The sequence below is a fragment of the Loxodonta africana genome, chromosome 6 (genome assembly GCF_030014295.1).
Source record: "Loxodonta africana isolate mLoxAfr1 chromosome 6, mLoxAfr1.hap2, whole genome shotgun sequence".
In the NCBI taxonomy this organism is placed as follows: Eukaryota; Metazoa; Chordata; class Mammalia; order Proboscidea; family Elephantidae; genus Loxodonta; species Loxodonta africana.
This window is the reverse complement of record NC_087347.1, coordinates 107,873,833-107,886,891: the sequence shown is the minus strand read 5'-3', so window position 1 is coordinate 107,886,891 and position 13,059 is coordinate 107,873,833. Positions and strand designations below refer to the sequence as shown.

General features: G+C 36.0%; 1 protein-coding gene across 1 annotated transcript in view; it reads right to left on the bottom strand.

Annotated features, from left to right (window-relative positions):
- The window catches only part of LRP1B (LDL receptor related protein 1B), a 1,749,164-nt gene that overhangs the window by 854,008 nt on the left and 882,097 nt on the right, over positions 1–13,059 (bottom strand). The window contains exons 11-12 of the mRNA XM_064287257.1: positions 8,260–8,440; positions 487–706 (exon numbers count right to left, since the gene is read on the bottom strand). Coding sequence (XP_064143327.1) covers positions 487–706; positions 8,260–8,440 — 401 coding nt within the window. The remainder of the gene's footprint in view (positions 1–486; positions 707–8,259; positions 8,441–13,059) is intronic.

Sequence of the window (13,059 nt, the reverse complement as noted above, 5' to 3'; positions counted from 1 at the left end):
AGATAAGAAGCTGAAGTCTGTTCATACCAACAGACTTGAAGTTCAGTTCATTATTATTACGAGCTACAATTTCAATATCATGAAGTTTTTTATTCAAATAAATGCATAGTAATTACTTTCTCATAACATATAGGTTAAATTTCACTGTGAATATTGGAGATATTTGAATGGGATTGAGTTGCTTGATCATAGCAAACTCTTCAGTAATGCAGAAATAACTGCATTTTAAAACAACTCTGATATCCTGGGAGCTTCTTTGACAAACCCCACAAATCCTGGCATACCACAGTGAGCTGGGCCTGGTCTCCCGGAGGCAAGCGCCAGCTGTACTACTTAATACTCAGCCTCCTTTTGCTACCCCACAGAGACTATTGGCAGCCACCTCAGAGGGGTAAAAATAAACTTGAAAGTATTTTTAATACAACTCAACAAGGCTCTGTGAAAGAAGAAGCCTGTGGGTTAAAAACAGCAGCATTTGCCTTTTACCTTCCTGTGAGTGCCATTTAAAAACACTTTTTCAATATGATCATAATAGGCGTCACACCAGTATAATGTGTTGGTGTGAAAGTCCAGAGTTAAACCGTTTGGCCACAGCATCTTTGAAGTCACAAAAATCTGCCGATTGAAGCCATCCATCCAGGCCTTCTCGATCCTTCCCACGCTGTCATCCATTTCATCTTCCTCCCAGTCTGTCCAATACATCCAACTAAAACATTACAAACAAGAAAGAACACAGGCATGTTATTTCAGCCAGCCACCTTACAGACAGAAGTTTCCCTCAGATTTGGCACCTCCGGGAAAAGTAATTACATTTTGATTTGCTCTCCTATCTAAATGTTGATCTGCTCATGACAGGGAGAAGCTGTGGGTACTAAGGAAAGTGAAATTTTGTTCAATGGGAACAGTCCGTTTAGACATGTTACAAAAATCCTACCACCAATATCGTCACACTTATTGGCCGTATGTATTAATTAACCTAACAGTAAATGCCAAGTATTTCTTTTCTTCAGTGTTAATACCAAGTCTGGTAAATGATTTTTTTTAAGGCATTACTATTTTTAAATGCTGTTCACTTTACAAAGCGTATAATCAATTATTTGATTAAAAAGCAGATTGACTGACGTGAGAACCCCTGGCATAGTTAATGCTCTACTCCAGACTTTATTTAATCTCAGATGAATTATTATTTTTTTAAGACAGGAAATTGGATTGTCTTGTTCTAAAAGGCACAGTCATACTGGGTTTGTTTGGCTGGGTCTAATTTGTCTTCCAATGCAAATTACCTATGTTTTATTGCCGCTTATTATTACCCCAAAACCCACAGAAGATGATTTAGCTGCACATAAGTTTAATAACAGTGGGTTAACTGACCTTGAGAATTTGAGATCTAATTTCTATCTCAAATAAAAGCATCTGCCCTTAAAAAAAAAAAAAAAAAAGCTTTTGTGTAAGCTATAACGCTGGGAGAGGGGGTCTTGATTTAATGCTCCAATTCCCTCATGAATAAGGTTAAAACCCTCCACATGTGTTGTTTTAGGGTCATGTGAAAGTTCCTGAATTATTAATTAAAGTGTAGGTTTTAATTCAGTCACCTTATATATAACTTCATAATGCTCCAAAGCTTTTCTAAGCCGCTGACCCTAGAAACGCCCTTGTTAGATTTCCCACCTTCCACATTTTGTAGAAGTAATTTGTGAAACATCTATATCCATGATGAGAAATCCTTCTCTGATCAAAACTGGCAGATTTGGGACTATGGAGAATGTAACACACCATCTATTATTTCATGCTAATTAATCTATTTTTTTTTTTTAATTCTCCTAAAAGATTCCAATTATTTTACTATGCTTTTTAGACCTAGAGAAGAATATGGAGAGTTCCTCCATGGTGTAAATAGAATACATGATAAGATGCTAATTAAAATGTTCGAGGCACCTGGGAAGAAAGGCGGAGTGGTCTACTTGTGGAAAATCAGCCACAGGAAACCTGATGGAGCACAGTTCTACCCTGACACACATGGCGTCTCCAAGAGTCAGAACTAGACTGGAAGAATATTGAGATTGCTGGATGTTAGTAACTCAAAACATACTCTAAACTTAGAAAGAAACACAGCAATCTGCCTTTCTTGTTTCCCGCATTTCCTTCAAGTGGTTTTATTATTGGGACAAAATAGGAACAAACAAAAGAGTTAGTTCATTGGTTCTAATGCTATGTTAAAAATTAGCTAAGTAAAATTACTTGACTTCAGCTATGAAAATTAGCTATGTATCATATTCGTTTCTATCAATATTTTCCTGAAATTTTTTTAAATACAGTTAATCGATGCGGGTTTATTATTTTTGCTAAATTACAAAGTGTTAAAATTGTAATGACCTTTCCCTGTATCTTTTCCTCTTGATTATGCAGCACTCTTCTTTTCTGTGACTCTCTATTCCCAACCACACATATATAGGCACATGCTTACGCATGCCAGCACACACACATGCACGCACACATGCACACACACAAGAGGGCTAAATCCAAATATTCTAAATACATTTCAGACGGTTTTGCTATTTGACGCTAGAATTGTTTATGATCTGTTCTATTAATTTTGTTCCATTAATATTGTTTTTATTCAAACAAAGTAGAAGTAAAGTATTTTTGTCTAAGAGGTTGCCTATCTGACAGCTGCTGGATAAGGGATCATCGTCTACTCATTTCCATATCTGTTTAAAAGTTACATTATGTCAATACCAAATGATGACGATTCCTAAACACACAACATAGAAAGTACAGCCTAAAAAATACACAGGAACTAATGTAAATCTTTTTCTAGGTGGGATTCCAGATATTCACCAAGTAAAAATTAGGTTAAACTGGACTCCTGTGAATTTGTCAATGAAAACTCTGCTTCTGTTTTCAAGGACTGCTGAAGTTCAACTCTTTGATGAAGTTTTTCCCCCACCCTTGTGTCAAAATAAGTTCTTTTCTGTTTCTCACGACTTTTTTAGCTCTCTTATAGTATTTTTTTTTTTATAGTATTTTTGACATTTCTATCTTGTATTGTCGGCTGCCAACCAAAAGGTCGGCAGTTTGAATCCGCCAGGCGCTCCTTGGAAACTCTATGGGGCAGTTCTACTCTGTCCTATAGGGTCGCTATGAGTCAGAATTCGATGGCAGTGGGTGTTTTGATCTTGTATTGTATTTAATGGTATTGCATGTCTTATACTACCATTGAAAAATAATTAAGGGCAAGGATTATTCTTATACATATTCGTACCCTGGGATATCAACCTGGGTTTTAATAGTATTGATGTTCCCAGATTGAACTGCATTATCTGGTGGCCAATTCTAGAGCTATGTAAACCCTTAAAAGCTTCTCTGCCATGGAATTAAAATAAATTTGTTTCCTCATAGAAAAACTCAATTTAGTTGTTGGCCTAAGATCTAGCTGATAAATGAGAGGAAGCAGTACAACGAATTGAGATAAGAGATACAGAATGATCCTGTCTGAAGGGAAATACACACTCAGCTTTGGATGTATGTTTTACATATGAATATTTTGAGAATGCAGAACTGGAAAATATTATTTCTAAATTATTGATATAAATTAATAATTGTAAAATTTTTGGAAATGAGTGGATATATTTCTAGTTATCAGCTTGAAGCGCAGTGCCATCATAAGCTCCTCTTTTAGCTTTATATCTATTTCAGTAATTGACAAGTCCTGCCAATCCTATTCTTTTAGTGTCTCCTGACTCGATCCTCTTAAAAGTGCTACAGTTCTGACTTTCATCCCTTTTCAAAGGGACTCCTAATGGGCATTCCATTTTTGAATCTCTTTTGTTTCTCATACAGCTGTCATATCTCCATTAGCTGTCTTCCAAAATCATGAACTGAAAAATGTGACTTTTATCCTCAAAACCTCTCAATTATTCCTTTGTCAACAAAATATATCCATACTTCTTATCACAACATTGAAGATTTCAGTATATTTCTCATTTGGCCATCTACTATGTTCTTTCACAGGCCCTCTGCTCTAGCTATAATGATCTCATGACATTTGTAAATTTTCCATGAATTTCCCTGCCTCAAAAAATTATTATCACTTCAGAGGACAGAGACTAACCTTGTGACTGCCTATGCCAAGCCACTAAGACCAATTCTATTCATTTGGAAAACTTATTCATTCTGTAAGACTCAGTTCCAAATAAAACACCTCAATGAAGCTTAGAAAAACATGCAATTCATTCTATTTTATTTTATAGTTAATTGAGTGTGTGTATATACTGTTTTATAAATTCCTTGAGGACAATGATGGTCTTACTAATTTTTATTGACCTATATGTTAGTTTCAAAATAATATATTTTAATTCAGAAATAAATTAAAACCTTTATTAATTCTGTAAAATTGGCTATGAGTGTTCAACAAAGCGTATTTCTGAAATGAATTATTTTTTTTAGTAGGTATTACGATATAGAACATCTGTGAAACTCTCCTTCTGTGTCTAGTTGCAAATACAGAATGCGGTAGAAAAAATGTAAATAAATCAGCTTTTTTCCCAAAAAAATATTTGCTTAAGGGTACATTATGCAATTTTGAATGCAGCTTTCTGGATTAACTTGGTTGCTGCTTTTATACTGTATCAGTTTCAGACAATTATTTGGACAATTAAATTTACGAGGCTTCATTTCCACTTCTACAGCCTTCTAATCCTTTATTCACAGAACTGTAAGATTTTTTTTCTTCTAAAAAACGTAAAACTGATCACGTCATGTCTAGCTTCTGATCTTGTAATCAAAGACAAAAATACAAAGTTCTTGTCATGGCAGGCAAGGCCTTACTTTTCTTTCACATTGCATCTCCACACACCCTTTTCTCTTGCTGTCTAAAATACACTCCCACCATCTACCTTTCAGTTTCTCTTATCTCCAAGTTTTGTCCAACTTAAGATCTTTAGATATATTTTCTTGATCTGAAATAGTCTTTCCTTCTCAGACCTAACAGATGCCCTCTCAGCAAGCCTGTTTAAACAAGTCCCTACCTATTAGTCTCCATCTTGCCAACCTGTTTGCTTTCCTCCATCACTGTGTTCTGTTGAAATTACATTATGTGTGCTCATTTAGTACTCATTTACTGTTAAACCCTCCTTCTCCCCCACATTTCAGATGATATGCTTTATGAGGTTTAATACTATTTCTGTCTTGTTTACCATTGTATACCTTGTGCAAAGCTCTGGGTATAGAATATTGTTACTGGAAATATTTATGTGTGTGTGTACACACATATGTATATGTACACAATTTTTTTCCAGGTTGGTGTATAAATAGAAATATTCTATTTGAAGATATGTCTGGTGTAAGAAGCACTAGAGCCATTCTTTGCAATTCCAAAAGTAAATATAGTGTCAGTTGGTAGGTAGATATTTCGGACATACAGATATCGGCTTAACGAAAATGAAAATGTCCATATCAATCAGAATTGCCTCCAAAAGGAATGAACTATGTCGCTGCCATAAGTTTTAAACAGAAGTTGGATACCTACCTATTAGGAAGGTGTTGAAGATTTCTCAATTTGTTGAGACAGATGGGATTAATGGCCTCTATGTTTCTTTCTATAAATCATGTGATCCTATGACCGCCACGCCTCTGTAATCAACTCAGTGTCACAAAGGCCTTTTAAGTCTACTGGAAAACATTTATGTCTAACAGAACACTAAGAAGAAAGATACTGTTTAGGGCATGCTTTGAAATTCTTGCCTCAAGTAGATTGGGACTGTGTGGAATAAATACGTTCTCTTAACACAAAGATTATCTTGTTTAAAGGTCATGTAGGTGGTTTGTTTTAAAGGTCCAGGAATACAACAGATAATTACATAACCCACCTATAAAATCACTAAAATTACTTTATAATTATATTTTACTAAAACAGTGAGTTCACACACTGCCTAGAAGAAGCACCCTGATTGTATTAGGAGCTATTCTCAAGAAAAACAATTCTACGACGGCGACGTGGTGATTTCAGTTTATAAGAGAATCAGATGTGTCCTATTCAATTAAATACTTTGTATACGCGTAGTAAGGTACTATGCAAAATATCCATTCAGTGATTCTACATGGAAACGGTAAGTTATACAGGAAAAAAAAAAAAAATCATATAAAGCCTGTACTTTTAAAAATATGTAATCTATTCATTTAATTGTGAAATTTGGCTAGGAATTTTCCCATTTATTTTATATATCTATATGTTTTTGTTTTCGGGTAACAGTACTGAATAAAATTCAAGGGAAAATATATTGCCCAATAACTGCACAAAATGTACCGTTGTAAAACAAGTAGCACATGCTGTGTAGGTTTATGCCACTATACATAAACCATGCCTTTGTCTAAAATTATGTGATTACCATTCCAGACTTATAAAAAGCAGTAGAACATAATGACCAAGAGTAAAGTCCTGGAGATAGTCTATCTGGGATTAAATATCTGCCCAGTATCTTACTGATCATATGGTCTTCAGCAGATCAATGACCAGTTTATAAAACAGGGATGAAAATAGCAACTAATTCAAAGGATTACTGATGTACTGTAAATGTACAAAAAACAGCTATTTTTTAAACAAATTTCAATCGTCTTTTATTTTTTAATTTTTATCGTGCTTTAAGTGGTAGTTTACAAATCAAGTCAGTCTCTCACACAAAAACTTCTATACACCTTGCTACATACTCCCAATTGCTCTCCCCTTCATGAGACAGCCCGCTCCCTCCCTACTCTCTCTCTTTTCGTGTCCATTTCATCACTTTCTAACCCCCTCTACCATCACATCGCCCCTTCAGGCAGGAGATGCCAACATAGTCTCAAGTGTCCACCTGATCCAAGAAACTCTCTCCTCCCCAGGATCCCTCTTCAACCCATCATTCAGACCAATCCATGTCTGAAGAGTTGGCTTTGGGTATGGTTCCTGTTCTGGGCTAACAAAAGGTCTGGGGGCCATGACCTCCAGTATCCTTCTAGTCTCAGTCAGGCCATTAAGTCTGGCCTTTTTATGAGAATTTGGGGTCTGCATCCCACTGCTCTCCTGCTCCCTCAGGGGTTCTCTGTTGTGTTCCCTGTCAGGGCAGTCATCGGTTGTAGCCAGGCACCATTTGGTTCTTCTGGTCTCAGGCTGATGTAGTCTCTGGTTTATGTGGCCCTTTCTGTCTCTTGGGCTCGTAATCACCTTGTGTCCTTGGTGTTCTTCATTCTCCTTTGATCCAGGTGGGTTGAGACCAATTGATGCATCTTAGATGGCCGCTTGCTAGCGTTTAAGACCTCAGACACCACTCTCCAAAGTGAGCTGCAGAATGTTTTCTTAATAGGTTTTATTATGCCAATTGACTTAGATGTCCCCTGAAGCCATGGTCCCTAAACCCCTGCCCCTGCTACGCTGGCCTTCGAAGAATTCAGCTAATTCAGGGAACTTTGCTTTTGGTTTAGTCCAGTTTTACTGACCTCATCTGTTCAATCGTCTTTTAAAAAATTAAATTTATTGATCCCCTGATTGAATTATTTGTCTTGGTGTCAGACTGTCTAATATGGAAAATTATGATACCTGTCTGAATAAATAAATACATCCTTTAGAGAACAGTTGGATGCAGACCCCAAATTCTTGTTAAAAAGACCAGACTTAATGGTCTGACTGAGACTAGAAGGATCCCAGAGGTCATGGTCCCCAGACCTTCTGTTAGCCCAAGACAGGAACCATTCCCAAAGCCAATACTTCAGACAGGGATTGGACTGGACAGTGGGATAGAAAATGATACTGGTGAAGAATGAGCTTCTTGGATCAAGTAGACACATGAGAGTATGCTGGCATCTCCTGTCTGAAGGGGAGTGAGAGGGTAGAGGAGGTCAGAAGCTGGCCAAATGGACATAAAAAGAAAGACTGGAGGGAAGGAGTGTGCTGTCTCATTAGGGGGAGAGCAGTTAGGAGTATATAGCAAGGTGTTTATAAATTTTTGTATGAGAGTCTGACTTGATTTGCAAACTTTCACTTAAAGCACAATAAAAATTAAAAATAAATAAACACATACTTTATACAAATAATCTGTTTATTTCAGTTCAATGTATTTTAACATATTTATTTAGAACCTTCTCTGGAAAAGGAAATCATTAAATGAGTAACTTTTTACATTCAGACCAGTTGTATGAACTTAAACAAAACTCACTATTATAAAAATATGTTAAAGCAAATTTTTTTAATATAGTTTATTTATATAAAGCTGATCAAATATTGCATACCCATTGACTGGATCCACTACAATTCCTCTGGGATGAGACATTTCTCCTTCTAAAAGAGTCTTTCGACTCTGAGAGGCCTTTTCCAGCCTGGCCACATTAATGGTTTTCCGAAGACCATCATTTGTCCAGTAAAGGTTATTTCCAATCCAGTCCACAGAAATGCCTTCCACATTATCCAGATCTGCAAAAAACAAAAACAATAAAGAAACAAAGTTCCCACTCACTACTTATGATCTACTAAAAAAATGCTTATTTAATTAAAAAAAAGGGATTAATTCAGACCCATGAACTCTATATGTGATTTTATAAATATCATTATTCCATTCTTTCCGATTTTACTTTGAATGTGAGTTTATGTGAATGAAGAGTTTTCTTTCTTCACACGGATTTCTCCATTCTATACAGGTTTTGAAAAATCTATCAGTATTGTTAGCTGTATTAACTGAACCTCAGTATGTTTTAATTAAGACAATTATCAGCAGAAAATAGGAAAACAGAAGTGATGATAGAGGGTGAAAGATAAAGTTCCCGTACAAAAGAAAAACAGTATAATAGTCTGTTCAGAAGAAAAATCTGCAAGTAATATGGCAGCATGTTCAAACTTATGTTATATGAGTAATAAAAAGTAATATGAATGCCCTCTTGCAAAGAGATGAACAGTTTAGACAGAAGTCCACATTTGAAAGCCCAAACAGCCTTTCATCATGGAAGTGCATGTACCTTGATTCTGAAAGAATTACTGAAACACTTCTGTGCATTTTAGCCTTATTTTAAAAAGAACACTATTACAGCCTTCTGTAGGAAACAAAAAAAAAAAAAAAGAAAAAAAACAGTGATAAATCCAAGGATACTGTAAGAAATAGAAGTTCACTTAATTCGAACCCTTTTACAAAAGGAAAACTAACACTTCAAAGAGAAGGCATCTGCTTATAGTCTATTATCATATATCATATTTATCACGCCCAGAAGTAGTATAGTTGGGATGAAAATCAAAATCATGTGATTTCATGTGGAGACCTTTGAAACTGCACTGTCCCTATAACGGATCTCTGGAGCACCCTGTCCTCACTTTTTGCCATTTTCTAAGCCACCCTCCAAACCATCCACAGCATCAGGACGGTTCCATTCTTCTACTGCATGAAAAACAACTGTGGACATCTTCTCTTCTTTTATTCCCGGGGAAGGCTGTGTCTTTCCTCCTCTTGTGTGGGAGGTAGAGAACTGGAACTGACTGGACAAAGCAACAGGTAGGACTACGTTAGAGAGAGAGCTGTGTTTTCACACATTACTGGGAAGTCGACTTGGCACTTCCTCATTGGCAAGACATAATAAATATTTTCCTATTATCATATTCTTTAACCATGGCCTTCTGCCTCTGGAAAAAAAAAAAAAATCTTTTGTGACCCTTTCTGCTAATCAGCATGTGCCCTGAATCAGGATGACTAATAAAAATTGTGATTTGGTCTAACTGAAAATCCCATTATCGTGAATCAGATATGTTCTCAATTTCCCTGAGCTATCTGCTTCATTACCATCCAATATGAGTAATTTTCACAGGTTAATTGTGCCTACGATTAGAGAAAAAGAAGTTTAATTTTGTCTCTACTTTATTGACACTTCATTTTTACTGAGCACTTTCCTGTTCTGGCATAATGGAGAGAGAGTGGCTATTTACTCTTTTTTCTATTCATCAGAGCCTGTGGATGATTTTTATCTTGTTAGTTGATTTTCAAAAAATTATATTACACTTGAAATCTGTTCCACCATGGAAAGCCTTCCTTCTCCAATAACCCTCATATTTTTAAAAGCTTTTCCTTCTGACATCTGACTTGAGACTTTTTACTTTTTCATATGAAACCATTGCAATACTGTCCAAATTGAAAATTTGGTTCAGATAACTGGGTAAGCAACTCGGTCACTCTGATCCTTAATTTCTCCATCTGTAAAGTGAAGATAGTAATAGCATCTACCCTGCAGGGTGATGACAAGGGCTAAATTAGCTATCGTATGAACAGCACTTAGCATACTGCCTGGAACATAGTCTATTCTCTATGTGCTGGTTTTTATTACTTTGGCAGGATTATTTAAAAACATTTTCTATATATTCTGGCTCTTCTCTTTATGGATAATAATTGATAGGAATATACCTATTTTTTTCTCTATTAAAAATATCATTCGAGAATATTTTTTGCTTTTAGACCAGTGGCTAAATTTACTAGAAATGGCATATACTGAGCCAGTTTTGAATAAATGGTAAGAGTTGGATGGGATTGATTATGCTAAAAATTGTAAGAAGCAGAACATAGAAGGATCCTTTTATCAACTGGTTTGTTTGTTTTCCTGTGAAAAAAAGAAATGCTTGATCAGCAGAGAACGAAATTGTAATTAGGATCAGAAGTTCTAGAACCAGACCTCCTAGGCACTGCCACTTTCTACCTATATAACATTGAGCAAGTTATTTAATCTTTCTACTATTCAGTCTCCTGAGCTCTAAAATGGGTGTCAATGTTGTTTTGAGGATTAAATTAATCAGTATATATAAAATTCTTACAATAATGGTTGACACATAGTAAATGTTATATAAAGATTACATTATTGTTGTTATTATTTGTATAGTCTTTCCTTTAGGTACCTAACTACCCTATTAAGATAATAATGAAACAATTTGTCCAAAGTTTTGTTTTTTTTTTTAATATTTTAAAATTTCTGCTTGTTTTTTTGTTTTATGGAGAATATGGCTGAATATAAATTAAAACTCTTAAAAGGGTCTAGCGGGGCCCTGGTGGCACAGTGGTTAAGAGCTCAGCTGCTAACCAAATGGTTTGCAGTTTGAATTCACAAGCCAATTCTTGGAAACTGTATGGGGCAGTTCTACTCTGTCCTATAGGGTCACTATGAGTCCTAACCAACTTGTTGGAAACAGATTTGATTTTTTGGATTTTAAAAGGGTCTGTGTGTAAGTTGGGGATCTTTAGATGCTCTAGCAGATTAAGGAGGATTTTTCTTTCTTAAACTTACAGGACAAAGCCTGGATAATCAATTAATTCCTTTCCCAATAAATATGCATTTTTAAGAAAATATTCCCAAAGATAAAGTAAATCGTATAGTCCCTGCCTTCAATTAACTTATGGTTTGGGAAAAAAGTACTGAGACATATTGAGCCATAGTCTTATATTCATTTGACTTTTTATCCAAGATGATCTGGTTAGGGCCTGCCTGAGACTGAGTAGTCAAAACGCTATGGTCATAATTCCTTCAGCCAGGAGCTCAGGGCTATATGAAGGTTATGGCACTCAAATGCCAAATAAGCATGGAAGGTTACAGAGCTACTAATTACTAGCTCAAAGAAGCACATGGCTGTTCAAATGCAGGAAAGGTGTTTGATTAAAAAAAAAAAAAGCTGAAGTAGACTGCTTTGTACACATTTGGGTAGACATTCAAGTATTCTAAATTCTGAAGCCTGACTTGCTATTATTTATTTAGCCTGGATGCATTTCTGAAAGCTGTTTAGCATAATCAAAACGCATGCCTCCATTCACAGAAGGGTGGTTGCTGCCCTTGAGATGCATTGGCTGTGAAAAAAACTCCCAGTCTTCCACATGGAAGGTGAGATTTCTACCATTTGACCACCAGTTCCCCATTTTAAAGATAGTGGTAGGGAGAGCGGACTGTATTTCCAAAACTAAAACATTATTACAGTTCTGATTTTTAGACCACTGTAACTGAATATTATACATTCATGGAATAGAGAAGGGTTCAAAGTCTTCATATATATAAAATAAAATATTTTAGTTTTTAAAAATTAGTTGTAGTAGGTTGAACAATGGCACAGAAAAATATCAAATCTTAATCCCTGAAATTTGTAAATGTTACCTTATTTAGAGAAAGGGTTTTTGAAGATATAATCCAATTAAGGGGGAGGTGGAAGTGGTGGTTCAGTGGTGGAATTCTTGCCTTCCGTGTGGGAGACCCAGGTACAATTCCCAGACAATACGCTTTGTGCACAGCTACCATCTGTCAACGGAAGCTGCTTGTTTCTATGATAGTAGACAGCTTTCAACAAAGCTTCCATACTAAAATAAACTGGGAAGAGAGCCTGGGAATCTACTTCCAAATATCAGCCAATGGAAACCCTATGGATCACAATGGTCTGATCCGCAGCCCCTCATGGGGACTGCGCTGTACAGGGCGATATTTTGTTCCCTTATGTATCGGGTTGCCATGAGTGAGGGGACGGCTGAATGGCAGTTAACAACAACCATTAAGGTTATTAAGGTAAAGAGATTAGCCTGGATTATTAAGATGGGACCTAAATGTCATCACAAGTGTTACAAAAGAGAGTCAAAGGGACATATCTCAGACACACAGAGGATAAGCAGAAAGAAGAAGAGACACTGTGACCACAGAATCAGAGACTAGAGTGATACAGCCCTAAGATAAGGAATTCTGACAGCCACCAAAAACTGGAAGAAACAAAAAATAGATTCTTTGAGCCTCCAAAGGGATGTAAACCTGCTGACATCTTGATTTGAGGTTTCTGGACTCCACAACTGTGAGAGAATAAATTTCTGTTGTTTGAAGACACCAAGTTTGTGATAATTTGTAACAGTAGCCCTAAGAAACTAATAGATGGGTCTAAGTTAAAAAAAAAAAAGGCTGAGGATGCAGGCAGCAGCCTTAGTTTTTCTGAGGTGTATAAAATTGACCTGAAAAGAATATTCCATAAGTCTTTATGTTTTACATTAGAAAGTGATTAACATAAGGAATTAATTGGAAATTACAACCCAAAATTACCATTTT